The sequence below is a fragment of the Mustela erminea genome, chromosome 1 (genome assembly GCF_009829155.1).
Source record: "Mustela erminea isolate mMusErm1 chromosome 1, mMusErm1.Pri, whole genome shotgun sequence".
Taxonomy (NCBI): Eukaryota; Metazoa; Chordata; class Mammalia; order Carnivora; family Mustelidae; genus Mustela; species Mustela erminea.
The window spans coordinates 216270631-216298479 of record NC_045614.1 but is presented as its reverse complement, the minus strand read 5'-3'; the positions used below and the strand labels follow the sequence as shown (position 1 = coordinate 216298479).

The 27849-nt window shown below is 55.6% G+C and overlaps 1 protein-coding gene across 9 annotated transcripts; it reads right to left on the bottom strand.

Annotated features, from left to right (window-relative positions):
- Positions 1-443: 443 nt before the first annotated feature.
- Positions 444-27835, bottom strand: MX2 (MX dynamin like GTPase 2). Of its 9 annotated transcripts, none has more exons than XM_032355502.1 (15): positions 27541-27572; positions 27404-27464; positions 21679-21831; positions 20937-21129; positions 19890-20027; positions 17654-17808; positions 15395-15533; positions 11717-11915; positions 8190-8268; positions 6461-6583; positions 6001-6142; positions 4869-5027; positions 4338-4414; positions 2627-2881; positions 444-1377 (listed from the first exon to the last, which is right to left on the bottom strand). In XM_032355502.1, the coding sequence occupies exons 3-15, from the start codon at positions 21790-21792 to the stop codon at positions 1147-1149; spliced, it is 2004 nt and encodes a 667-aa protein (XP_032211393.1). In that variant the 5' UTR covers positions 21793-21831; positions 27404-27464; positions 27541-27572; the 3' UTR covers positions 444-1146. The 9 variants fall into 9 exon arrangements, with proteins under 9 accessions (XP_032211393.1, XP_032211350.1, XP_032211367.1 ...); XM_032355459.1 differs by lacking the exons at positions 27404-27464; positions 27541-27572 and adding exons at positions 23255-23469; positions 23956-24035 and having other exon boundaries at positions 21679-21990; XM_032355476.1 differs by lacking the exons at positions 27404-27464; positions 27541-27572 and adding an exon at positions 27743-27835.
- Between the last annotated feature and the right edge of the window lie 14 nt (positions 27836-27849).

Genomic DNA, 27849 nt, shown 5'->3' with positions numbered 1-27849 from the left:
AAGGACAGGGAGATAGAGCGGGCTGCAGGGGTTTCAGAAGCGAGGGGTGCTCTACGGACCTAGAGAGGAAGGAAGGAAGGAAGAAGTGTCGGATGGGGAGGGAGGAATTGCTGGCATTTTTGAACACCTGCTTTGGGACAGGTGTTTTGCAGAAATGGTTACCCTTGACCCTCCTAAAATTCCTCTGAAGTAAGTATTTCCTAGCATGACGGACAAAATAAAATTAGCCACAATCCTCCAACCTAGAGATGGCCACTGGTATAAATCTCTGCATTAAAAAAAAATATATATTTTTTTCTGAGGCGCCAGGTGGCTCAGTCAGTTAAGTGTCTGCCTTTGGCTCAGGTTATGATCCCAGCATCCTGGAATCGAGCCCTGCACTGGGCTCCTGGCTCAGTGAGGAGTCTGCGTCTCCCTCTCCTGCTCATGCTGCTTGTGCTTTCTCTTTCTCTCTCTCTGTGTCAAATAAACACACTCTTTAAAAAATGTTTCTCCTTACTAACCTTCTCTTTAAGACTTCACACGGGGGCTCCCTGGAGCCAGGAAACCACATTAGAATTGGTATCATTCGAGCTTTTTTCCCTTGGGGGGCCGGAAACACGGCTACGGTCAACCCCGGGAAGCAGGTGGCCTGGCTGAATTGCTCTGAGAGCGGCCAGCCAAGGGACACCTTCTGAAACCACCCAAGTCTGGATTTAAGCCATAGCACCCGGGAGGCTTCCTCATTCACGTGTTCAGTGACAGATCATGTATTAAGGGACTAGAGTGTAGCCGGTGCCCTTCAAGATTCTGGAAATACAGAAGAATATGATCCTGACCTCCCCCCTCTGGGGCCTTACAACCTAACAAAGAAAGAGAGCAATAGTTGACAATGCTGTGACCAGGGGGTGTGGGGCTCAAGGACTGGAGAGCCACCTCTTTGGGGAGATCAGAGAGGACCTCCTGGCGGAGGTGACAGCCCCAAGTGAGTGCGAACTTTAGATACAAACTCTGGGCTGAGCGCAAGCGCAGTACAGAGAAGGCGGACACAGGAGGGCAGCAGAAAAGCTTGGTTCCAAGCAAGAGGCCACCTCTCGCCTCTCCTTAAGGTGAATGCACAGAAGAGAAAATCCCGAAGCATCGTGCCCCTCCACAGACGCGCCCCCTTTAACCGTAGAAATTATAGAGCGTGCGCTGCGCCTGAGACAGCCGGTAAATTTTATCCTTAAGGAACCTCCTCTTGGCAGCGATGTCGCTCTGCTCTTGAAGCAGCCAGGAGTAGTTCTCCCTCTCCTGTAGGACCTGCATCATGGCTTTCTGTAGGCAACTGCCGTTCTCCTGGAGTATGAAATACTGAATTATGAATGGGATCTGGTTGGCCAGACGTTTGCTGGTTTCCTGGAAGAAGGGATAAAGACGGTCAGCGGGAGGGGTCTCCGCCTGTGGTTGCAGCAAAGCCTTGGGGTTCTTGGACCTGTGGGTGATTGCCTCGATAGGTCCTGGGGCACCCCATGGCCATGATCAGCTTTGAGACCTGGGAAGGTTCTAGATGGGCTGCCTGAGTTCCACGACCAGGCAGGTGCTCCCACAGTACTAAGAACCCACCGGCAGGCTAGCCGGAACCTGGAGCACACTTCTGGACGTGCCCGCCTTCCCGGGAGCTCTGCCCCTTTCCTCCTCCGGCCTCATCCCGACTCCACCTCCCCAGAGAGACCTCCAGGCCCTGCAATCCCCTGGTCCCCTGTGGGAGCAGAGTGAGACCTGTGGTAGCGGCCACCTCAGTCCCTGTCTGCATGGGTAGGAACAAGTTTGCGGGCAGCTGGACTTCACATCTGCGTAACTCCTTTCTACGCTGATTCAGAAAAGGCTTCAGGAGGGGTGGCACGTGGGTGGCTCAGTCAGGTAGGGTCTGACTATTGATTTCAGCTCCAGTCATGATCTCAGGGTCATGAGATCGAGCCCCGCATCAGGTTCCCTGCTCAGTGCGGAGTCTGCGTCTCTCTCCCTTCCCTCGGCTCCTCCTCCCCCTGAATTTGCTCTTTCTCTCTAAAACAAGTAAATCTTAAAAATAAAGAAAGAAAGGGCTTTAGGAGTTGGGCTCCTTTGCAGGTTAAAAGCTTTCTTCCTTTCTATGCACTCCACATTTCTGTCCATGGACGGAGGTCTGGAAACTCTGGAGGTGCTCGGGTCACAGAATCTAAGTGAAGGAATTTTCATTCCAGTTTTGTGCAGCTGATGAGTCTGAGGCCATTGGAGACCTGAGTGCCTTCTGAACATCAGGGAGAGCTACATGCTGACTAGAAAAGTTAGTGCTGATCGTATCTCGCTGTATTCTGATACTAGCAATTTGGGGATTCATGCATCGCATAAAATATAAAGAACTTTGCCCTTGGAATGCATTTTAAGTACATGCCATGTCCCATTACAAACCTGATTCCCCAATTCCCGAATTAGTGGAAAGTCCCTAGATAGGGTTGCAACTATTTGATAACACCAGGGTTTTGACTATAAATGAGATAATACGTGAACAGTTATCCCTGCGGAAGGGGCTGCATACCCGGCAGGGGCCCCCACCCTGCGAAGCAGCTTCAATCAGAATGCCCGGGGTCTGCGGGGCAAAGATCCCTGCCCCAGCCTACATGCTCACCCAGAAATATGCATTCAGGTGCACCCCAATTTCAGTGATGGACGACATCGAAGACGTATCTTTTGAGAAAGACACTTTCATCTCATGATTCTGCATGGGCTTTCCCACTGGGTTGAAAACCTCTTGCCGGACTTGGTTCAGAACCACGCTGTAAATCTCGTCTTGGCAGTACACCAGCTGCTCCATTCGGAACTGAAGCCGGATCAGATTTTCCGCTATTTCTGCTTGTCTCGTTTTTAAGTCTTCAATCTTGTTCTGGTTGGAGAAGAGAAAGCACATGACTTCTTGGCTCCCTTTGGTTGTTTTTTTTTCTTTTTCTTAAAGACTTTATTTATTTATTTGACAGACAGAGATCACAAGTTGGCAGAGAGGCAGGCAGAGAGAGAGAGGGGGAAGCAGGCTCCACGCGGAGCAGAGAGCATGATGGGGGGCTCGATCCCAGGACCCTGAGATCATGACCTGAGTCAAAGGGAGAGGCCTTAACCCACTGAGCCCCCCAGGCACCCCTCCCCTTGGTTGACTTAAACATCGTAGCAAGTATTATTCTGTTGAGATGGTATTAAACATAATTTTAGGTCAGAGGCCTGCGATTTTACATGCGACTCTAGGGAGGCTCCCCGCCCCGCGCCACAGTGTCCTCTTACATCCTGTCTCTCTGCCCTTGCAGGGTCCCACCCGCGGCTCCGCGCCAGTGCTCCCCTCTGCCCTGACCTCCCTTCGCTCCCACGTGACCATCTGCCTGCCTCCTCGATGGTGTCTACTCCGTAATTCGACCTCCACCCCTCTGGTCTCTCTAACTGGCTTGAATCCACGCCTTTGAGAATGAATCTGCACAAATGAACACATCGAGGTACCGCCTGGACATCTGTGTTTTCCAGGAATCCTGCGACTCCTGTGTCACATCAGCCGTCAGAGGTATTCCAGGAAGGGAAGGGTGACCTGGTGCAAAAGAGCCCCTTCTTGGGGTCAGGAGCATGGGGGGGGCAGGGGGCCAACCGCTGAGACCTCGGAAGGACAAGCTGCTGTCCTGGAGAAATGGCGGTCCAGGACCAGGCCTGTCCCCCATCCCCCGGGGAGGCACCCAAGGCCTCAGACACAGCTCCTGGGAGAGCTGGAGAGGTCTGAAGTCAGACAGCGCTTTCCCCAGCTGGCCAATGGTGTGAAAGGAGACATCCAGCTGCTACGGGAAAATGGTGCAAAAATTCTCTTTCCTGCTCACTTGAGTTGCGGAATGAGATTCAGTCCCACTGGCTCAGCCCTGAGCGCAAGAAGGTTTTCATCTAGAGCCCGGGGGTGGGGGTGGGGAGCTGGAGCACCCCTGCTTCCCGTCCCTGACAGGGGCGTCAGAGCTGTTTCCGTAGAAACCCACACAGCTGCGACAATATTTTCAAGTCCAACTTAGAAAGATTTTGGAGTAGGATTAATGGACGATCCTGTCCTTTGTAGTGGAAAGAGGTTCAAAGAAGCGGTCAGTCACCAGGTATGTTCAGAGCACCAGCACCGAGCCTGCGGCCTGCGCTAGTCTCCCGCAGACACGGGAACTCGGCCGGGCGCTTTGTTCCGTCCCTCCCAGGGAGTGCAGACTACCCGCCGCCAGCCCAGCGGCCTCGAATTCCTAGACGACAGTAAATATCCTGCTTCTTTCAAAGGTTAGACCCCGACAAAAGAGCCAGCAGTACAGGTGACTCGCTCGTAGACTGTGGGTGCTTACCTGGGCTCTTTGATTAAGGTTGGAAAATCCACTAAAATGCTTCTTGGCTGTGTCGGAGAACGTTTGCCGGATGATTTCTGACCCGAGAAAGAACAAGGCAGCCATAAATTGCTAGCGGGAGTAACACGGGTTAGAGACGCAGGGAAAGAGAAATCATGCTACAGGGGCCCCGTTCCAACCTTGTGCTCCCCAGACCTACAAACCAGGAGAGGAGGAGGGACAGTACGTTGTCCCACGGAGACACAAAACCGCCACCGCCCTGCCCAGGTCCTGTCCATTTCCCGTGCTCGGATGGAGTGTGTGTTCTGTCCAGGACCAGCATCCGACCATACCCCACGTGGCTGCGTGGAGCGGGTAGGGGGTGACCAGAGAACGCTCCCCTGACTCTCGTGTTCCCCGCTAAGTGGTCAAGGAAGGTCTTGCCGCTGGGTTTGATAATTGCACCCCGACCCCTCCCTCCGGGGCACTGAGCTTTCCAGACGGTACAGGGCTGGGCGGACCGTGCGAAGGGCACTCAGGAGAGCTCCTCACCAACAGCCTTCTGGAGCAGGGCGAGCGCGGGGTCGACCAGCTGTTCTAGGTACTGGTGCACTATGGTCTGGAACGTCTTGTAGTTGACAAAGCCCAGAAGCTCCTTGCCGCGATACTGCTTCTCGTATATTGAGACTTTTTCGTGAATAATATTTTTAACTGCAGGATCAAACAAACCACCATTTAAAAAATAGAAACAAGGACACCTGGGTGGCTCAGTTGATTAAGCGGCTGCCTTCAGCTCAGGCCATGATCCCAGGGTCCTGGGATCGACTCCACATTGGGCTCCTTGCTCGTCCGGGAGCCTGCTTCCCCCTCTGCCTCTGCTGCCTCTCTGTCTGCCTGTGCTCGCTGGCTCTCTCTCCCCCTCTCTCTGACAAATAAATAAAATAATAAAATCTTTAAAAAAAATAAAAAATAGAAACATCTTTTTCTTGGAGTCTTGCTTACCCACTGCGTCCTAAGGCAATATTCCTAAATGGAGTTTTTTTATAATGAAAAAAGTAATTATGGTCTGATAAAACCAGCTGAAGGAAAACTGGCTTTTAAGAAACAAAATTGTTATCGTACGGAAACGTGTTTTAGTTGAGAGCCCTCAGCCTGAGAGACGGGTTTAGTGTCCGTAACCGGTAGAAGGTACCAGGTTCGTGCCATGAAAACAGAAACAAATATTATTATAGGATTCACAGATCTCCCAAGAACACGTCCAGACGACGGTTGGAGGGATCCCACCAAGGACATGAACAGTGGTATTTTTTTCCACGTGCCAGACGCGCACACACGCGTGCACACACACGCGTGCACGTGCGCACACACACCCCACACACCCTGCAGGCATCTGGGCTCTAGCAGAAGGGACGTTGGAACTTCCCCAAGCAGAGCAAGTGGTTCTTATCAAACCACTGACCTCTGCATTAGGGGCCAGGAGAGGAAGGCACAGGAGGTGAGCAGAACTGTCTAGTCTCAAAGCAAAGAAGCAAGAAGGTTGGCGGTGCTGGAGTTGTGTCTGGTGGGGGCAGTGCGCCCACGGAGGGCCGAGGAGCCCCTGGTGTCTCGTGTGGCGTGTTCGGCTGTTTGCATGCTTCCTCTGAGCCACAAGGAGCCTCTGGTCCCGTGTTTAGGGGGAGCTTACCTTTTTGGGTATTGGCTGTGAGCACGAGCACCCAGTTCTCAAACTCCTCCCGGATTTTGTTAAATAAGCGGGTCTCTTTCTCCTTGACGACTTCTTCTCCCTCTGTTAGCTTCTCAATGTCCTGATTAAACATCTTGATTTTCTAAAATGAGACAAAGTCATCAGGCTGTGCTGTAATGCCACTAAAGAACTGGGGGCTTCTCTGGGGCAGCAGCGTGTGGCTGTGGGGGGGTGGGGGGGGAGCCGGGCAGCCAGCCGACCTCCCTAGACCCCGGGGGAGGGGGGAAAGGTGGGCAGCGCCCCGACGAAACAGGGCTCCCAGCAGGCCACAGGCAGGGACGTATGGGAGGCCACTATCGGGGGGCGGGCCACAGGGGAGCGTGTGGCTCTCTCCGGGGGTCTGGTGACACGGTGGCCCGGTTCTGTGCCGAGCGTCCCGTGGAGCCCCGGTCATGCTCACGTCGATCAGGAAGAACATCCTGTCCGTCTCGTTGCTGGGGGTGTCGTCTCCGCACTGGTGCAGCTCCTCGGTGGCCCTCTGGTGGCTCTCCCGTATTTGCTCCTCTAGCAGCGGGAGTGATTTCTGAACAGAGAGTCGGCAATGAATCCCACAGCTGGTGACACTGGCCGACAGGTTTCTTAGACACAGAGTCCCCCGTGAAAGCTCTTGAGGGGGATCTGGAATTCCTGTCACTGTGTGAAGCTTGTGAACACGGACACCCGTCGAGGACCCCAGGCATGGCTGTGCGGGCAATGAGTGCGCCTACGGCCTGAACCGTGGCGTGCAGGAATTTGCCGTTTTGTTGAGGTCGTTGGACTAGGGAGGAATCGGGGCACGGCCAGGTTGGGCTTGGGTGGTGCTCTGTATTTAGAGAATAAGTAAGCGTGCCCGGGTGGCCCAGGCAATTAAGCATCCAACTCTTGGGGCACCTGGGTGTCTCAGGGGATTAAGCCTCTGCCTTTGGCTCAGGTCATGGTCTCAGGGTCCTGGGATCAAGCCCCGCATTGGGCTCTCTGTTCAGAAGGAAGCCTGCTTCCCCCTCTCTCTCTGCCTGCCTCTCTGCCTGCTTGTCATCTCTCTCTGTCAAATAAATAAATGAAATCTTAAAAAAAAAAAAAGGCATCCAACTCTTGGTTTTGGTTCAATTCACGAGATCGAGTCCCAGGCTGGGCCCTGTGCTCAGCGGGGAGTCTGCTTGGGATTCTCTCTCTCCCTCGCCCTCTGCCCCTCCCCCTGCGTGCTCTGTCTCTCTCCAAATTAATAAATACAATCTTTAAGAAAAAGTTTTAGGGAACAAGTACACTTGCGTATAATGTAAGTTTTCTTTAGTAAAATGTTCTGCTGGTGATCATTTGGGTGTTATAAGCGGATAAACGGGGCTACGGTAGAGGAGACGTCTTGGATATCAGTGTCGGGCTGGGAGGAGCCCTAGCCAGTCAGCCATGCCGATGCGAAGGAAGGAGGGGAGAAGGAAGGGCCTGGAGAGGCGCCAGGAGGGCTATCCAGGGGCGGGGCGCTGTCCTGCGCCCTCCACCTCCGGGGATCGCTGCGGCCCGGAAGGAGGGTGTGTGGGGGCTTGCGGGCAGTTTCTGGATTAGCAGGGCTCCTCTATGTATGTTCCCTGGACCACCTGGGAAGTTAGAAGCCAGATTCATTGCGCCCCACCCCCTAGATCTACCGACTCAGAAACTTGGATGGGGACCCAGGAATCTGAGTTTAAATAAGATTCCAGGTGACTTGTGCACGCAGCTTGAGAAGCTCTGGCCCCTTCCAACCAGTGTTCTCGGAGTATGTGTTTCCTGGCTCGGAAGAATTCATTGCTTTTGTCTGACAGGTTGGTAAAAATCACTGACTGTTTCATTTTCGAGGTTGACGAAGTGTTAGCCTCTTGCAAAAGGATGTATTTGCTACGTCAGTGCGGGTTCCTTTTACCCTTCTCAACTGGCTGACCCTTTTCCTCCTCCTCTCGTTGCTTCCCCAGATGGACGGATTCGACAATTTGCCTCAACAGCCCGCAGCTGTTGCCTCCAGGTTTTGGAAGCTCTGTTGGGAACCTCTGACCATGAGCGATTTGGTTTTCAGAATGCACTTGCCGATCGGCTGGTGCGGGCAGCTGAGCCATCGCACGACCAAGGGACTTGGGTAGGCTGTAATTTCTACAAGAGGCAACCCAACCCCGTTGACTCACATTGATGTGCAAGATGAGCTCGTTGGTCAGTCTTTCCGCCAGACAGGGCACCGTAGCCTTTCCTTCCTGCAGGAGAGCTCTGAGACAAGACAGAACACAGGGGCATTCAGGAAGCACCCTGATTATCCGTACGGTCGGGGACACCTCGCTGAAATGGAGCCGGGAGGCCAGAAGGGGGAGCTCCCGTGCCACACCACCGCCCAGGGTGTCCGGACCAGACCCAGCAGAAGACTCCTCATTGGGGGAGAAACATCGGCTGTGAACCCCAGCTGGAAAGGAGGTGAGCTGACTCTCCCACAAGCAACCCACCACCCTTGCGACTCAGCCAACGAAAAACCGTCGCACCCTGGACGCTAGCCTTCCTCCAGTGGACTGAGTTCCAGACAACCCAAGCCCTCCCTCTTCTCCGTAAGATAACGTTCCTCTCCTTTGTTTGTTGAGCTTGCCTTTGGCTCGAATGTCCCAAATCGCAATTCAGTTATTCCAAAATAAATTCACTTTTGCTGGAAAAAAGAACTCACTCTTCTATTTCTAAGGTCGATAACATATATGATCATTTTCCTATTCTGGGCTTTAAGTGTCAGCTCCCTGGGGTGACACAGGCCATCAAGAAAGCCAAGCAGTGCATTCAAAAGACAGTTCCTAATTATGGGGTGAGCCCAAACTCGAGCAAGCTGGGTGCTCGAAAGGTTACCTTTATTTTCTCTTTTTATCATCTCAACAAACTCAGGAGGTAAGTCATCTTCTTAGCTACAGGACAACCAAAAAACTTAACTTCATAGAGGATAAGCGACTCGCCCACACTAGTGTCTTATTTCTTGTAACAATTATTTCCGAATAGTGAAATCAGTCTTGATAAAGAAGAAAAAAGCTGGAGGCGCTCTACTTCCCGATTTCAAATATGCAGTACAGAGCTACGGTAATTGAAACAATATGTGCTCGCATAAAGACAGACACACAGACCAGCAGAACGGAACAGTGAGTCGGGAAATAAGCCCATGCATATGCAATTAGCTGGTCTCTGATGGAGGGTCCAGGATATATAACGGGGACAGTCTCTTCCCCGAAAGATGATGGGGAACCACGGCCGTGTGCAAAAATAGTGCACTTGGAGCCATCCCTCTCTTACACTGCCACACAAAAGTCTGATTAGGGCGCCTGGGTGGCTCAGTGGGTTAAGCCGCTGCCTTTGGCTCAGGTCGTGATCTCAGGGTCCTGGGATCGAGTCCCGCATCGGGCTCTCTGCTCAGCAGGGAGCCTGCTTCCTCCTCTCTCTCTGCCTGCCTCTCTGCCTACTTGTGTTCTCTGTCAAATAAATAAATAAAATCTTTAAAAAAAAAAAAAAAGTCTGATTAAAGGCTTGAATGTAAGGGGCGCCTGGGTGGCTCCGTGGGTTGAGCGTCAAACTCTTGGTTTCAGCTCAGGTCGTGATCTCAGGGTCGTGGGATCGAGCCCCGTCTCGGCGGGGAGTCCGCTTGTCCCTCCCCCTCTGCTTCTCGCCCCTCTCGTGCTCTCCCTCTCTGTCTCTCAAATAAATAAATAAAATCTTGGGGAAAAAAATAAACTCCTGGAAGAAACCATCAGGGGAAAATCTTTGTGATATTGGTCTTGGGAAATGATTTTATGGATATGACACCAAAAACACAGGCGACCACAGCAAAAACGAATAGGGTTACATCAACTCTAAAGCTTTTCCAGAGCAATGGAAACAACCAACAAAGGGAAAAGCAGCCTGCGGAGTGGGAAAAGTAGGTGTGAGCCACGTAGCTGATAAGGGGCCAGTTTCCAAAACATACAAGGAACTCCCACAAGTCAACAATGACGACAGCAATAAAACCCCCAAAACCGGGCAACTGTGGGGCTCAGTGGGTTAAAGCCTCTGCCTTGGGCTCAGGTCATGATCTCACGGTCCTGGGATCGAGCCCCGCATCAGGCTCTCTGCTCAGCGGGGAGCCTGCTTCTCCCTCTCTCTCTCTCTCTCTGCCCACTTGTGATCTCTGTCTGTCAAATAAATAAATAAAATCTTAAAAAACAAACAAACAAACCAAAACCCCACCCACTTAAAAACAGGCCCAGTTCTCAAACAGAGATTTCTTCTGAGAAGACACACCAAGGGCAAACAGGTCCGTGAGAAAAAGCTCGTAGCCACCGGCATCCGGGGAACACAAATCAGAAGCACAATGACACAGCACTCCACACCCCAGACCCCACGAGTGTCGGCAAGAAGGTGGAGGCGCGTGAGCCTCGTGCACTGCTGGCGGGAAGGCCGACGGTGCGGCCGCTGGGGACAGCAGTGTAGAAGGTCCTCAAGACATTGTAATATGAAACTGCCGTACGGTCCAGCAATCGCAGTTCTGGGCATTTAGCACAAGAACTGAAGTCCGGAAAGAGACGTTAGCGTTCCCACGCGTGCTGTGGCTCGTTCGACAGACGCGGGAACGAGCTAGTGTCCACGGCTGGACGAACGGATGAAGACAAGGTGCACAAAGGAATATGGTTTGGCTTTTAAAGAGAAGGGCAGCCTGGGGCGCCTGGGGGGCTCAGTGGGTTAACCCTCTGCCTTTGGCTCGGGTCATGGTCTCAGGGTCCTGGGATCAAGCCCAGCATCGGGCTCTCTGCTCAGCGGGGAGCCTGCTTCCTCCTCTCTCTCTGTCTGCCTCTCTGCCTGCTTGTGATCTCTATCAAATACATAAATAAAATCTTAAAAAAAAAAAAAGGCGTTCTGACACCCGTTCCCCTACAGAGGAATGTTGAGGATGTCACGCTGATCGAAACAAGCCGGTTCCAGAAGGGCAAAAACCGTCCGATGCTGCCTGTGTGATCTGTCTACACCGGCTGAACTCACAGAACCAGAGAGTGGCGTGGTGGTCGCCAGGTGCCGGGGGATGGGAAATCAGGACTTGCTAATCACCAGGGACAACGTTCCAGTGACGCAAGATGAGAAAGTTCTGGAGGTGGCTGGTCAGCCTCGTGCCCATAGTTAACAAGACGGTGTTGTGCGCTGGACATTTGCTCAGAGGGTTAATCTCATGTTAGGTTCTTACCACAATACAGTTAAGTTAAACATTCACATGGTGCTCATTAAGCAGCGGGCGCGGTTGCCAGGGTTTTACAAATGCGCGTGTGTTCAATCCGTGAACAACCGATTTTAAGGGCACGGCGAGGCTCCGTAGCTGGTGCCACAAGACCATTTTTTAAGTGCTGCTCTGCGCATTTCTCTCGCAACAGGTGAGTCCCTGCCCACGCGCACTCAAGGGTTTCCGCTCGGACACACGATGACAAAGCAGGTCCAAGACTTCCCTTCTCCACGGACCTGAGTCCTGGCGTTCACAGGTGGTCCCTGCACCGGTAACGCTGGCCCCCCAGGAACGTGATGGAAACACAGATCCTGGGGCCCCGTCCCAGACCCGGGGTGAACACACTGACTGCGCTGATCTGTCACCGGCCCCCGTCTCTGCCAGCTCTGGCCTGGAAGGCAGAGCCGACCCTCACAGAGGGCCGTCCTGGGACGATCCTGGGGAGCTCACCTGAAATGCGGGTGTTTCTGGAAGAACATCGTTTCCTTCCTGGTTGCCTCGGCCAGGCTCAGCCTGTTGGTGATCTCCTCCTGGCCCCGGCACCGCACCATCATGTAGCCCTTCTGCAGATGGTACGTGAGGTTCTGAGCCACTTTCATGACTATGGGTTCCGCGCCCTTGTCCACGAGATCCGGTTTGGTCAGGATTCCTGGGGGAGGGGAGGCAAAGACAGCGGAAGGGGTCAGTTTTCTCCCGTGAACTTGACTGCCGCCAGGCTCTGGGAGCTGCCTTGGCCTGGACCCGGGACGCCTTCTGGAGCTCCGACCGTGCAGGGCCTGAAACCCCACTCACGCAGTCCCACGCCACGCCTCTTACCTGCATCTTCACTTGCTCAAATAGCCACTTATTTTTTGGTCTGTCACGGGGGGATACCTAACGTCACCTCCCACTCTCTTTGTCCTTGTTTTTAATCTGGGGTGAAATCTGGCCATCTGGCTTCTTATTTCCTGAAAATTCTCCGGCATCTGAGTTGTGGGATTTCTCTCTGTTTGACCTTCCCATTACCAAGGGTGGTCCTCAAGAGCGTGCCTCTACACTCACTAAGAGGTTTGTGTGTGCACAGACGTGTCCCCAAGGGAGCCGACAGGTCTCTGAACCTGCACCGGCACCTTCCACCGGGAAAGGAGCGGACCCTCCACCGGGAGAGGCGGCAGCACCGTGAAGGCCCCTCCTGGGAGCCAGCGGTCACTCAGGAAAGCCTAGAACGCGGAGCTGGAGTCCGAGAAAGCAGGAAGATAAGAAAGAGGGAGGTTTGCAATGAGAACGCCCCGTTGTGGGGGGCGGGGGGCGACCTTCTCACCCAGTGCCTCTGTTTGAAGCCGGGAACTCAAGTAGGAAACACTCACGCCTCCTTCGACAGCCTTAGTTCGTGAAGATCGTCTTGTGTCCCAACTACTGGGCCATGGAGAACGGCGCGGTCCACAGCATTTCTTATTTTTCAATTAACCCTCTCCTGAGTACATGACATATTTATGCTGAATTTAAGGATGCCTATTAAGCACTCTGCTTTAGGTATTGAGAAAGGGGTCGAGAACAAGACTGCCAGGTCCCTGATTTTGTGACTATCCCCTCACCCCCTAGTGGGTAAAAGCCAGATTAGTCTAGAAATATACAAGCAATAAAGAAAAAGCTGAAGAGGGGTCTGACTTTATTTACATGCTTAAAGGCCAGTGGGGGGTGTAGGGGTCAAGGCGAGTGTCTGGAGACCCAGTCGGGGGATGGTTGAGTCATCTGGGCAGGAGACAATGGGGGTCTGGTCTAGTGGTGAGCAAGAGGCGGAGAGGAGTGGACAGACTGGTTTAGTTTTGGAGACAGAGTCATCAGGACTGTAGATGAATCAGACATGGAAGCCGGGGAAGGAGGTGTCATGTGTGACTCTCAGGTTTGGCTCTAGAACTTGGCCGGCAGGTGCGGCGCTGTGCGTGGGAAGAAGCCGTGGGAGGGAGCAGAGCTGGAGGGCTGGGGTGTCGGGACTGTCTTTTGGTCACGTTCCACTGGAGACATTCAATGGACGTCCAAGTGGAGATGTCAAGTCCAGGGAAAGGGAAGCGTTACAAATTTAGATCTGGGAGTTGCCAGCACAGAGAGAGACTCAAAGCCATGGTCAGCTTGCCTAACGAGCCCGTGTTGATAGAGGGGAGACCTCAGAACCACGTTTTGGGTTTCCGACATTCAGAGGTCAGAGAAGGGAAGGAACAACCAGGCAAGACTAAGAATGTGACCTCCAGTGGCCACTGAAGGATGGTGACCTGGAAGCCAGCGGGCCGTGTGCCAGCAAAGTTAGGAGAGATTTCGAGAAGGAGGGAGTGGTCAGTCATCGGACTGGGTCTGAGGGGGAGGAGACGGGGACAGAGAAGGGACTGCAGGCGCGTCAGCACGGAGCGCGTGGGCGACTTTCCAGATGCCATCTCTGTGCCATGGTGGCGACAGGAGTCCCGCTGGGGTTGGCCAAGCGGGCACCATGCGTGGAACAGTGGGCGGGTTAGGGGGATGGGCTGGCGGACGGCCTGCAAATATATGGGCTCCTAGTTGTTTCTGCAACTTGGCGTTATGTAAACCTCTACCCAATTCGTCATCAATCTTGTTCTATTTTCGTCCGTCCCAAGTACGGTATAGACAGGCATTCGGTTCTCTTTTTAAAAAATCGTGGAAAAGTTTGTATAATTCGTGTGTGCACGAAACACGCAGCTAATGAGAAGAATAATGAACGAATGAAAACAGGCTGCTTCCTCCTGTTTCTAAAACCCACGTATTTTTAAAAATTGTGGTAAAATCTACATCACATAAAAGTTACTGTTTGGGCCACTTTAAAGTGGACAGTTCAGTGATGTCCGTATCCTCACCATTGTGAACCCCTGCCTCCCATCCCTGCCCACGGTTTGCTTCATCTTACAGAACTGAAACTCTGTCCTCACCCACTGACTCCCGGCTGCCCCCCCTTCTATAGACCTACTGATATCCAGACAGCGGACCCTACGAGACAGATGATGTCACCTGGTGTGGCCATCAGTGAGGCATCCTTCCTGACTTAGGATCAAGAGAAGACAAAGAGCATGGAGCCACGACGACCAGGCACCCAAAGGCTGAGTGTTCTGTCTGGCTCGGTGTGTTGGCGAAGTTTGCAGAAGTCGACAGGTAACAGCGCACCAGGGGGGTCCAGCACAGACTGAAATGATATACCGGAGGTCTGTGCCCCTAAGATTCATTTCTGTCCTTCCTGGAAAACCAGGCATTTATTTGGGGAAAAAACGGAAAACGCAATTACACATCAGGTATGCGTTTCATCAGGAAATGATCTGCAAAGTTTCAGGAGGTCATCTCCCTGGTAGGCGGAATGACTGAGGAAGAAGTGATGTTGAGTGACGGGATTATTAATTAAAAAAAGAGCAGCTCTCCTTTGCTGAGAAAATACTACATGCTTGGAGCTACGGACCATGCTATACGATATTTCTTCATGGACTCCTCCCAACCACCAACGCACAGGTAGGACTGCGAGACCAGTTTGTGGATGAAGAGAGGGAGTTCGGAGAGGTTAAATATACTACCCAAGGCTCTGTAGCCTTTGAGTGCTAGAACAAGGATTCAGAGCCAGACTGTGTGTGCTCTCAAGTCAAGTTCCCTGTAACACCTTCCAGGGTGAATTTTTTTTTTTTTTTAGAAGATATTGAAGAGAACCCAGCTCCTCACAAAGACTTCTGCTTGAACCCCAATTCTGCAGACTCTTATGCCCCAACATCAGCCCGGTAGAATGTTCCCTGAGGCCTTATGAAGGTCCTTGCCATGTACCAACAGGTTCCAAGACCTTTAACTGTGGAACAGCAGAGCTGATGGGCTGGTCAATTTCCCCCTTCCGGACCACGGCGGGAGGGCAGACAAGGCAGTTCTGGCCCCCCATCCGGAAGGGTCTGCAAATACCAGTGAGGGCCAGGAAGAAAGAGGATGAAGACCCTACAGGCTCTGGCCACACCTGTCACCCTGACTGTGAGTGGAGACTGCCATCAGCAGTGGGTGAAGGTGTCCTAAGACCATGGAGCTTCCGCGGGGAATAGGGCTATGTTCTGCAAACTTCTAAATACAGAAGTCTCCCCTTCCTCCCTGTCCTCTGGGAGCTTGGTTCTGTCGTCTTACCTATGGTCCTGTCTCCTCTGGGGTCCACCTCCTGAGCCATGCTCAGCGCCTCTGTCGTGGCGATGTCCACGTTGCAGGGGACCACCACCAAGTTGATTGTCTCCTGCCTCTGAATGTACTTCTTGATGAGTGCCTTGATCTGATGGAAAAATAAAAATCACACAAAGGAAGAGGTTATCTTTGGTTAACCAACAGTCCAGCGAGACAGGTGTGTTGGTGACAAGCCAACTTCCAAGAGCATGACCTGGCTTTTACTCTTCTGGGCGTGGATGCGGCCAGCCCCCTTCCCCAGACAAACTTGTGCCATCTGCCTTTACCGGGTTCTCTGCTGATTCCCTACACCCCTTCAGACCGCCCCCCACCCCCGCTGATATTTCTTCTTTCCTGCCAACTCTCTGGTCCCCGTAGCCAGACTAGAACTCTCCTTCTTCTCCAAGGCTCTGCTGTGATGCTTCGGACAGTCTGCCTTCTCTTACAGTGTTTGGTGTGCGTCCTGTTTGCCCTGGGAGTCCGGGGGTACCTTTGTGAGCTCTCAGTACCCATGCCGAGTCCCCCACGGTGCCCGAAGTGGCAGGTGCTCAGTGCCCTCTACCATAGTATCTGACGTCAATAATATCTCTCATGTGTTCATCCCCAATATCAATGTCTTTTTCTGGAGTTTCTTCTTAGAAGGAATCTAGCTCACTCAAATTTAGAGAAATCCAATAAAATTCCTTAGAATCTATAGGCAAAAGAGAGGTGTGGGCAGCACAAGCCTTATGTATCGAATTTCAAAAATATTTTCCCCTCAGACAGTACAAACCAACGTGGAGAAAGTCGACACCTAGGAACACAATTCTGTATATTTGGGTGCAATTCACACAGAGTTTTTTTCTCTTATGATGCCCCATGAAATTATTCTGTGTTGCACAAGGAAATAATCCTGCACAGCCACAAATGGGAAACTTGCGTCATGTAAGTGCAGGCTAGCGTCGTAGAAGCAATTCAGTGATGGCATCGAATAAAGATGACAAACACCAGGAGGCTCCGTGAGGTCCTAACTGTGGGAAAATTTCCCTGAGTAAAGTTAACAATCAACTCCTATAAGCTAGTTAATAGCATAAACTCATGTCATAGAATAACATTATGGAATAGAGTCCCATTGAACGTGAATTGTCTTTAAGTTAAAATAAAAGTCATCGTCTTCTTGGTCTCTATTCCCTCCCCTACACCCGAGGGCAGCACCTGTTCTGCTGAGGTCTGTAAGCGAGCACCCCACCCCGGGCTCTCTTTCTCAGCACCTCGGACAGTTCAGCACAGCTCTTTGCGGGGGCGGGGGGTGTTTGTTAGCCCGCTCATTACAGAATAAATTTTGCTGCGTCTCTGGTCTCTCTACCCACTGGATGCCGGTAGCAGCCCCTCCTTCCCAAGCCGTGACAACGGTAAATGTCTCAGACCCTGCTGACGTCCCTTGTGGGGGAGATAGGCTCGGGGTAGGAATCACTACGGGAAACACACTTCTTCACCTTCTTTTCATGCAATGGACATGACGGGCACCCCCAGGCGGGAGGTCCATTCCAGGATGCAGAGGTTCATGAACACACAGGTGATGTCTCTCGGGGGTCTTTGTCCCAGGAGGGAACACAGACACTCAACAGGGACGATAAATAGAAGTGGAAGGACCAGGGGCGGGGTGTTGGGCTTCAGGGAGGGAATCCCGGTGAAGGTGGCCTTTGGGAGAGTTCTGGAGGAAGCGGGAGAAGGTGCCCCGTGGAAATCTGGGCAGGGGGAGCATTTCAGAGAGAGGGAGGAGAAGCTACAAAGCTGGAGGGCTTGAGGACTGTCGAGGGCTCGGGTGCAGCTGGAGCAGGGGAGGAACGGGGCACAGTGACAGATGTAGCCCATGAGCTCCTGTGGCCGGAGCACATGATGCGGGGAACTTTCATGCTGAAGGACCTGGAGCCACCAGAGAGCCTTGGGGAGCGACAGCCTCTGCTCCGTGCCCTGCGCACTGTTCCCCTGGTCTCCCCCCAAAGCGGGGAGGATGCCGGGCAGGTCGATGAGGGTCGGGTCCGGAACCTCGGGGGAGATGATGTCCACGCTGGTGAGCTCATGGCTGATGCTGACTCCGTCCCCGGAGCCAGAGTCCCAGAGCTGGCGACCAGGGCCGGAGACCAGGGCCAGGGTGGTGGTGCTCCAGAGCCCCCGGGCCCACCCGCCCAGACCAGGAAGTCTTCCTGTCTCCAGCTGGGCCCGTTCCCAAGTCCCAGAAAAGCTCACCTGCAGCCCGATGTCTTGGGGCTGGTTTCCCACAGGCACCCTGGTGATGCCGGGGAGGTCGATGAGGGTCAGGTCCGGAACCTCGGGGGAGATGATGTCCACGCTGATGAGCTCATGGCTGATGCTGACTCCGTCCCCGGCTAAGGTGTTCTGGGCTGCGGAGGCCGAGGCAGGGGGCAAACCCAGAGTCCAGATTAACGACCCCTCCCAGGAAAAGCCGAGAGCCCCTGGTGCTTAGGAAACACTTCACAGAGGCCTGAGGAGAGGTCTCTGAGGCCACCTGAAGGGCCACTGAACACCCTCACCCCTGCCCCGGGGAGGGGGTGACATACCATACGCTCACGATGGGATTACGAAAGGGTTCTGTTCCCTTCGTGCTTTTTAGTATTTTCCAGTGCGTGTTATAGCGGCTTCAAATACAGCCGCAAATTCTTCCACACCCTTCCCTCCCGAAGGTGAGCCCCTGTGCGGGGGCCGGACGTAGGGACCTCTGTCCAAGGACAGAGATGGTGGGAGTGACTGTGTGTGACCAGCAGGAAGGAAACGCTGTGGCTGGTGCGTGCTTTCTCTCGCGTGGCTCACTCTGCTGGAAGCTGGCCGCCCTGTCCTGAGGACACCAAGTATCTCCACTGGGCCACAGGGTTCAAAGACAGGAGAAACTTTCTGTTTTGAGCTGGGCTCAAGCTCTGCTGGTGCAGCAGGGCGGTCTCTGTCCTCCTAGAGGGTGGCCAACGGACGGCCGGGGTCCCTGGGTCGGGGGTCTGAAGGTGTCCATAAAGACAGCCATCGACATGGAGCTCCTGTCCCCTCCGCAAGCCAGGACTGGTGCGGGGAGGAAGAAGAGACGTGCGGGTGTGGGCAGAGAGCGGCGCAGAGCAAACCTCGCGGCCGGGAGGAGGACCTGTGGGCAGAGCTGAGACAGTCTCCCCCCGCCCCCGACTTCCACTGTCACTCTCCAGCTGCCGGGCTGTGCATGTCCTCACTTGCCCATCACCCAGATGTCCAGATGCCCTCGGACAGACAGGGGCCACCAGGTAAGTCCTGGGGATCTCGCCCCTTCCCGGGAGCACCCCGGGGGTGAGCTAGAAGAAAACCAGCCTTCCTGCAGGCTGTTGGCGCCACAACCAGAACAGGGACCGACTCAGATGCCTCATGCACACGTCTCAGAGCCACGACCTGCTTCATGCACGTGGGGCCCAAGCCGTCACGGGGAGCCCCATGGTTCGGAGGGACCCCCGCCTGGTTTACTAATCTGCTTTCACGGTCTTGAGATTCTTAGTAATTTTGAATGGGGGTAGGTCTTGGGGTCTGACTCGGTGCAGAGCGCCAGAGTCACGTAGCCGGCCCGGCTCCAAGCGTGGTTCCTCGCACTCTGGGCACGTAGGACGCATTGCGGAGCCCGGTTCAAGTCCAGGTTCCGGCGGGGCGGGTCTGGGGTGTCTCCCCGAGACTCTGCAGTGCCCATGAGCCCCCAGACTACTGGCTGCTGCAGACCAGGTGAGGGCCCAGGGGCTGGACCGCCTAGGGAAACCCGGAAATGAGAGGAAGCTCGGACGGTCTGGAGGAGGGGGAGGGGCGGGCGTGACGGCAAATGTCACGACACACATGTGCCAAGGACGAGGACCCAGAGGGCACTGGTCGCTGGCTAAGGGGAAGCATGGAGACATAAGAGCGATGCTTCCGCACCACCTGGCCTGGCTCCTCAGTGCGGGCTCGATACCCACCTCCCTTCCTACCCCGCCTCCTGGGATTAGCCGCGGAGCCGCCCTGGAACAGAGTGAGTCCTGGAGCATCAGGGCTGGAGAAGCCTTCTCCCTCCGGCAGGGCGGCAGGGCGGGGCACGACAACGGGATTGGGGGGGCAGGACTTCTCCGTTCTCGAGGCGGTCCCTCTGCTGAGCCATTTGAGGCCTGCAATTGGGGTTCTGGGGGATCTGAGCCCGGGAAGTCACAGGGAGAGGCCGTGTTTGCGATCAGTCGCACGGAGCCCCTCCGCGTTCCGAATCAGCTTTAGTAATCTGCAGGGCGGTGGCTCAGGACAGTGGTGACCGGGAGAGTGGGGCGGTGTGTGTCCTGTGGGCGGCACGGCCCAGAGGAGGGGCAGCGTGGGAGGCAGGAGGACCGGAGCGCGGAAAAGCCTGGGAGGAAGAGGCCCCATGGCCAGGAGGCGGAGAAGGGGGCGGGACCACAAGGGAGCGCCCCGAGAGCCACACCTGCGGAGAGCCCGGGCCTCCTACCTTTGAGGATCTCCTTCTCCACCTGGGAGGGGTCCTGGAGCCGGACCTCCCTGGTGCCGTAGATGACCCGACCCTTCCACGCGCTCTCCTGCGGCTGCCTCTTCAGCTTCAGCACGAGCGGGCACCTGGTCACGATCCCTGAGACAGTGTCCCCGACATGCTAAGTTCCCTTGAAAAGGAGGGTTTGCAGGTGCCCTTTCCCCTTGTCCCCAGAGAGCTGCCCCAATGTCCCAGGAGTCCTCGTCTTAAGTTTTGGTCCGTCTCCAGGGCTGGGTAAGGACAGAGGCTTGGATGGGGCGGGCACAAAGGGGCACAGGTCCGAGGAAAGAGACATTTGCAGCTGTACGCCCCACCCCCGACCCGGGGCCCTGTGCTCTGTGGTCACTGAGCCTCCAGGCCGACCGTAGCCACCGTCCCCATCGTGTTGCTCTAGAAGTCACACAAACCCGAGTTGAGGCTGTGTGTCTGAGGGCTCCCTGGACTCCTGAGCTGGAGTCCCACCTTGGGCTTTGGCCGCGGGACCAGCCTTTGTCTGGGTGGCCGCAGAGGGCCGAGGACAGATGATGAGTGGAGCAGTGAGCTCGGTCCCACCCCCTCCAGGCCCCTCACGCTGAGGGTCGGTGGGGAGAAGGCAGCTAGAGCCAGGGCAAGAGTCGGGACATCTGAAGGAGGCTGTTCAAGGGCATTCTCGGGGCTCAAGGGTATTCTTGGGTTTCCAGGCTGGAACCTCCCTGAGCTGCTTGGGGCTGGGCGTTCCTATTGTGAAGTCCTGAGCATTCCACATGTCTATACTGCCGGTCCTCTAAGGGCAGCATCGTCTCCTCCTCCAGCCCAAGCCCAGCAAGAGCTATTGATGAGAAAAGGGTCAGGAACCCAGGGGCTGTGAGGGACCCTACCCCCCCACATACACACCTGCCAGCCCAGGCCATGCGTTGCAGACCTAAGCCTTCCAGGGCCTGCCTATGAAGACGCTAGCCCCCGAGGGATGCCTTGTGGCCCGCGGGTGACCCAGCAGGCTGCAGAGAGAAATTGGCCCAAGGTGCTTACCGCTGCCTCTGGGGAGGGCGACCCCCGACAGAGCCTCCAGCACGGAGCTCTTGCCCGAGCTCTGGTCCCCGATGACGGCGATGGCGGGCAGGGCCAGGTCCTGCTCCACACCCAGGGCGCGCAGGGAGTCGATGAGGTCGATACAGGGGCGTACCTTCTCCTCATACTGGCTAGCCAGGCTGTGCTCGGGGCCCTGGGAAAGGCAGGATTCCCATCGTCACCGGGGATTTGGGGCAGGATGCATGCCTCCCCTGATGCTGGGGTGCAGACAGTTCAGCAGACAGGAGGTGGGCGGGCCCCAGGGAGGTCCCCGTGTTCTCCTCTCGCAGAGGCTTTGCTTCCACTGATGTGGGGTAGCTGGCTAGCAGGTGCCTCATTGAACAGGCAGAAAGCACCCGGCAGTGGGAGCACCTGGCCAGAGTGGAGACAGGAACCAGGCCCTGGGCTGCCGAGCAGGGGTGGGGCTGGGAGTGGGGTGGCTTAGCCATGGTGATGCTAACGGTAGCATCTCCTCCGGCAGGGAGGGAGGAAACCCCGGCCCTTGGGACAGAAGCCCCAGCCTTGCTGCCCCAGAGATTGGGTATATCCTGGTGATTGCCTGAGAAGTTCCTAGGAGACCATGGGGCACCGGCTTTACTGGCAGGATTGGACCAGACTTGTGGGTTTACGGCCATAACTGGGGAGCTCACCTCTGGCCGGGAGCTGGAACACACCCTTCCTGATGTCCCTCTGCGTGACCTACCTTTGTCTTCTGTTGGGCCCTGCTTCCTTCCGGCTGCTGCAGGGTCAGGGAGTGGAGCATTTTGGTGAGGTCACCTGGGTCCTGTCCCCCGACCTGATGCTTTTGGGAAGACATCGTGTGTCCTGTTGCCTCTCCAGATGGTGGCGGCTGCGGCTGGAAGAAATTCGTGTCCTTTTTTGGTTGCTGTTGGGGAGGAAACATCTTGGGCTTCCAGTAGGGGCAAGAACTGTGGGCCTTAGCCATCGGCCTTCACCGAGTCAAAGCTGGGGGCTGTGCTCTCTGCTGCTTAGTGCTTCGTCTCCTTGACAAACTCTGCAAAGACACAGGAGGGCAGAGTGGCCCACCGTTCCTGGGCAGTCCCCTCCTAGCCCGGACCTTGGCCAGCCTCACCTCGCCCAACTCCACACCGTGCACCCCTGCCCGCAGACCGGGGGGAGACCTCAAGAACAAATCTGTTGACTTATTTAATCTTAAATGAGAAAATCATGCAAGTTCTATTAACCTCCGCCATATGTACACAGAATAAATTCCTTTGCAGAGGGCCACGGTGGAGGACTTTGCTTTCCTGGTGAAACACGGGCTCCCTGTTGTCAGAGTAAAGGACACGATCCGCCTGCGCACTGTTGCCATTGGCGGCCAGCAGGCTCACAAGGGAATCGTGGGGACTCGTGCGGCTGTAGGCCTTGCTACGCTCCTTGGCTCTCATCCCCAGAGTCTTATCAGGCCTTATTCTTGTTTTAAGATTTTGCAAACAGAAAGAATTAGTGGTCTCCAGAAACAGAAAGATGAGATGCAGCCTTCTTGACATAAGAAAGACCATTTCAGGCCCCGGCCACCCTGGGATGTGTACCTGACCAGCACTACTCGCCCAGAGCACATTTCTTGCAGAACCTCCGGAGATCTGGCGAAATTGCAGAAGAACAGAGCCCCGTAGTTAAGGATTTTAGGGAAGAGAAGAACATGAGGACGAGCGGCCACTGGCAGGCCAGGAGAGAGCGCAATGCTATCGGGGACAATCAGTCATGATGAAACTCCCAGGGCTGGTTCAAAAGTAAAGATTGGCCCAGCACGTTATTATTCTTTTAAATATTTTATTTTTTAAGGAATTCCTGCACCCAGGGTGGGATTCGAACTCACAACCCTGAGATCGGGAGTTGAACGCTGCCCCTGCCGAGCCAGCCGGGCACCTGGTCCAACACACTCTGCAGGTATCACTGCAGATCTCAACCCCGAGAGCACGCAGACCCCCGAGCAACCGGACCCAGAGAACTGACGCTGTCGCCCCTGGCGGCCCCTGGCTTCCATCACTCAGGACCTGGACTCTGTCCCTTAAGAGGCACACTGTGGTCCCATCGTCTGAGCCCCGTCACAAATATGCACGCACCCTTAGCATAAACCTTCCCAGTTCTGCTATTTGAGGGGACCCTGCTTCGGGAAATAGCCCCGGTGTCCTTGGCTTGCCCCAAGCACCACCTTCTTCGTCCTGTTCTTGGGCTGGCTTGGTTGTGCCTTTTGGCCCTAGACAGCCAGCAAGAGGCAAGGCCCGTTCCGGGGAACTGTTTCATAAGCAACTTACAGCGGGGCATGCGGGAGGTGGTCTGCAGGGGTCCGCTCATTCTCCACCTTTCCTGGTGGGGGCTCTGGGCCCGGGAGGAGGGGGCACAGCCAACGACAGGGCAGAGCCGCAGAGAGACCCCGGGGAGTGAGTGTGGAGAAACACCCACTCGTGGGGCTCACGCAGGGCAGGGCGGGGCGACAGGACCCGATCAAGTTGGGAGCGCAGCACCGTCTCTGAGGTGACAGAGAGCACAGAGGGCGGCGCACAGGACCGGGGGGGACAGGAGGCACCCAAGGAGCGAGCCAGGGAGGAGACGCAGGGGCAGGGGAAGGATGGCCGGTCCTGCTCGGGGGTCACCGAGGCCGCCCCAGAGGGAGGGTTTCCTTCCTTCCGTCCCTTTCCTCTGGGGTGAAAGCATCCGAGAGGGACCCTGCCGGCCCCCACTCCCAGCTAGACCTTGCAGGGGTGACGGGCTGGAGTCCGCTTCCAGGGGCTGAGCCAGCAACCCAGAGGGGAGGGGCCCCGAGGGCAGGTGAAGGGACACAGGGAGGACGCGGCCGAGCACAGGTGGGGGGGCAGACCCGAGGCGAGGGCTCCCTGACCCCGAAGGAGCTGCCATCTGCACGAGACACGACCTCATCCCATCACCCCTCGCTGCTGGGTCCACGGAGACAGGCCCCTCCGTCGAAGGCACCCCACGTTGTGACCAGGTTCCCTACCTCACAGGTAAGCCTCTGAGGGACATGCAGGTGAGGAAAAGGCATTGCCCAGAGTGGTCGGGCGATGGTTCCCAAACGGTGCATCCGGGCACCCTGAGGAACCTCAGCCAACTTGCAAGGTCGCTTGTGGGTTTTTAAACTTCTCAGGGGGCCACAGAGTCACCTGTTGGACACCACACAGCCTGCTGCTGCTGAGTTGTTTGGACCCAATAGCAACAATTAATTGATAGAACTATTCGGTATTTCTTTTGGTCGGGGGTGAAGGGGGTCAGACTCCAACCCCCAGGAACGCACTACTTGGCGCGAGCATTTTCTTGAGCTGCCGGCAACGGAGACCCCGTGGGCTCGGGAGAAACTCTACCCCCTCCTTAACCCCACAGAAAAATCTGGACTGGGGGACCTTTCCAGAATGAGGTTCTCAGCAGAGACGCATTTGATCTGCACGGCGGAAGACCCCCTAATCCGCAAACAGCCGCCTCTTGTCGCCCCATAAAGTGGGTTCCTTCCCTCCGAAGCCCCAGAGCCCCGGCCCTTCTCCGTTCAGATGACACGGGTGCCTCCTGTCGCCCGACCGTCCGGGACGTTCACATCTGTGTGGACTCCCCGTCCGCACGCTGCGAAATTGGATTTTCTCCTGTGAATCTGTCTCGTGGCCACGTGATTCTTAGTCCCGCTGCAAGGACACGGATGGGGCCGGGCTTCTTGCTTCCCCAAAAGGGGCACCATGAACGAGTCGCGGAGACACTCAGGGCACCCCGGACGGAGGAATTTGGGGGATACCGATGCAGGGTGAAGGTATGTGTGCCCGGAGGGGCGAGGAAAGAGGAGGGAGGGGTTGTGGGACGGTTGGACAGAGGGACAGACGGATAGGCAGTGCGGGAAAGGGCCCCTGATGCTCCCTGCGTGCCCGGCGGTCCTGCTTGCCCCGCGGTCTCGATTACGGAGCCGCGCGTGTGCAGGCGGCAGGAGAAGTTCAGACGGGCTGAAGGGCTGGGGGACCGTCCCGGCTAGAAGGCAACAGGCTCGAGACTCCAACCAACAGTGGATTGTTTCCACAATGAGGAAATACTGAAGTTATTCACATTTGGAAAACACATCACAGGGGACGCCCGGGGGCTCGCAGTTGAGTGTCTGCCTTCCTCCAGGTCAGGATCCTGGGGTCCCGGAATGGCCCCTGGTCTAGCCCCGCGCTCCGGGGGGGCTGCTTCTCCCCGGGCTCTCATCGTCCTACCAGTGCCCTCCGCCCTCTCCCCTCCCCCTTCCTGCCCCCCGTGCCCCCTCCCTCACCCTCTGGCCCCCCACTCCTGCTCCCTCTCCCCCCACTAGTGCTCACTCTGAAATAAGTAAATAAAATAAAGTAAATATTAAAAAGAAAAGAGAAGAAAACGCTTCACAGAGGGCCACCGTCCGTGAGGGTAGGTTTTGGATCTCAACCTTGAAGACCAACCCCTTGCTCCCCCAGGGCCTGTCCTCCTGCTTTTGATTCTACTGTATCTGGACCTTCTTCTCACTCTGCCGAGCCCCAGGGGAAGCGCAGCCGCGGGGAGGGCCTGGACCCCAGTGCCCTGCGCCCCTCCCTGGCCCCCAGCCCCGGAGCCTGGCCTCCGGGACCTGCCCCAGGCCTGGGTTCTGCGAGGAGCTCCACAGCCACACTGGCTCTGCGCAGAGGGGAGACCTTTCTATCGCTTTGCAGCTTGTCGACCTTGGACCTGGCCGCTTGCTGTGCCTTCAGGGTCGCTCTACCATCGCCACGACAGCGCCGAGCCTGCGGGGCCTCGCAGACCTGTGGGGACAGTTCTCTTCCTCTCACACTCGTTCAGAAATTTTGTTTCTCCTGAGAGCAGAATACAGTTACAAAAATCAGGTTCTCTGGCGTTTTGTCCCGTTTTCAGGAAAGAGAAAGGGAGGTGCTGCTCACTTCCCCTCCGTCCTCGGGAGAGCCCGGGCCTTCTTCCTGCTGCTGGCGCGACCCGGGGAGCAGCCCAGCACCCTGAGATGTGTTCCCCCAATAATGCCAGGTTTGCCGGCCACGACCAGGCGCCGGAGGAGGCGAGGAAGGAGGCCGCCCTGCGCACACCCGGACCTCAGACCTCCAGCCTCCAGGGCGGGGGGAAGAGACGTTTCTACCATTTAAGGCACCGAGCGCGTGGCACCTTGTTCTGGCGGCCCTGAGACACAGACAGTCCGTGGCTGATACTCATCTGTCCCCTGCCAATGCCACTCTCTGCTGGGAGGACCTGGCCTCAGTGTCTCTTTCGAGGGACCACTTTGAAGGCACCCGAAGCCCAGAGACCAGGCTTTAAGGCTCGAAGTCTGACACTAGTTCTCGTGTGGGGGTTTTCTTCCACACCACCAGACAGTTAATTCTTTCATGATCTACCCCAAAATAGCATCTGCCGCCACAGGCTACGGGCTGCATCCTGGCAGGTGGCTCGTGCGCCCGCCGCACCCCTAGCCCACTGCAGATGCCAACCGCAAGTGCGAGGAGTCGCCTGTCTCTGAGGGCTACAGAGGGGAGGTTCCAACCACAGCCACCTGGGGTTCAGATAATTTGCAGGAGCGGCTCAGGGAACTCAGAGAACTGACTAGATCACTGATTTATGACAAAAGCCCGAAACTCAGGAACAGCCAGATGAAGAGATGCCCAGGGCGAGGTCTGGGAAAGAGGGGGCGCTTCCGTGCCCTCCAGGTCCCCCGTGTTCACCAGCCTGGAAGCGCTCCAAACCTTCTCCTTTTGGGTTTTTACGGTGGTGTCATTGCACAGACAGGACAGATGAAATCACTGACCCCTGGAGACTGCTTCATCCTCCAGCCACGCTCCCTCCCCCAGGTCAGGGGGCGGAATCCCGCAGGACTCACCGGCCAGCCCCACCCTTGGAGGCTTTCCAAAGTCCTTATTAACATAACAAAAGACAAGGCTCTCTCCACTAGAGAAGTCCCCAGGATTTTAGGAGCTGTGTCAGGAACAAGATGAAGATCAAATTATATATATATATATATATTCCCCCCCCCCCCCGGCATTTGTAATATATTGCAGAATGATCACTGCAGTAAATCTAGTTAACATCCAGTCTTGGCACATAGCGACAATTTTTCTTCTGATAAGGACTTTTAGTATCCACTTTCTAAGCAACTTTCGAATACGCGCTACAGTGTCGTTAACTGCATTGCTGACTGTGGGATGTAATATACAGCCGGAGGACAAGCGTTAACTCACCTTGTCACAACTCACAGCATCACAGGGGCGCAGAGCTCCCCCCACCCCCGGATGTGTGAGCGAGGCGTCCCAGAAGCCACCCTTTTGTGGCCGCAAGGTTTCGGTCAGCTTCAGGGTGGGGGGCCGCCTGTGCCTCCAGACCAGCCGCGCCCTCTAGAACGCACCTCGGGCGTGCAGGTGCCCCCCCCCACCCCGCGCCAACCAAGCCTCCCCGAATCTCCCAAGGGGCACCTTCAGAAACTTGTCTTTCTGTCTGCCGCCTTCAGGCACAAGCCACGGTTCCCAGGAAATCCTTTGAAAAGGCGCAGAAAGACGTGGGGACACGGTCCTCCCTGCACAGCTGCCTGGGGAGGGAGGGGCCCCCTTACCTCGGCGCCTTCTTGCCTTCTTCGCAAGTGCTCCTGCACCAGGAGAGTCATCGGTCCTTCCTGGCTTCCTTTTATATGCTGTGTGGCTCACTCCCCCTGAGCATCACGGAGGGAAATGAAACCAGAAATCCGGACCACAGAAATGAAACCGAAAAAGCAGCGCGCTGCCCCCCCACCCCCGCCCCTGCACCCTGTGACTCACCCTGGAGTTCTCAGCAGGATTGTCCTGGAGGGCTGGGGCATGGGTGGGGGGCAGATGCATGGGGTGGAGAATCGGCATCGGGAGGCTGGTATCAGGAAGAACCTGGA

Coding starts and splice junctions, on each gene's coding strand:
- MX2 (XM_032355429.1), bottom strand. CDS start 21,921: ATGGCTAAGGCCCACAGTTCTTGCCCCTACTGGAAGCCCAAGATGTTT. Junction 21,130..21,678: donor GGGCCCAACAGAAGACAAAG/GTAGGTCACGCA, acceptor TGCCTTTCCCAG/GGCCCCGAGCACAGCCTGGC. Junction 4,415..4,868: donor CCTGCTCCAGAAGGCTGTTG/GTGAGGAGCTCT, acceptor TTCTCGGGTCAG/AAATCATCCGGCAAACGTTC.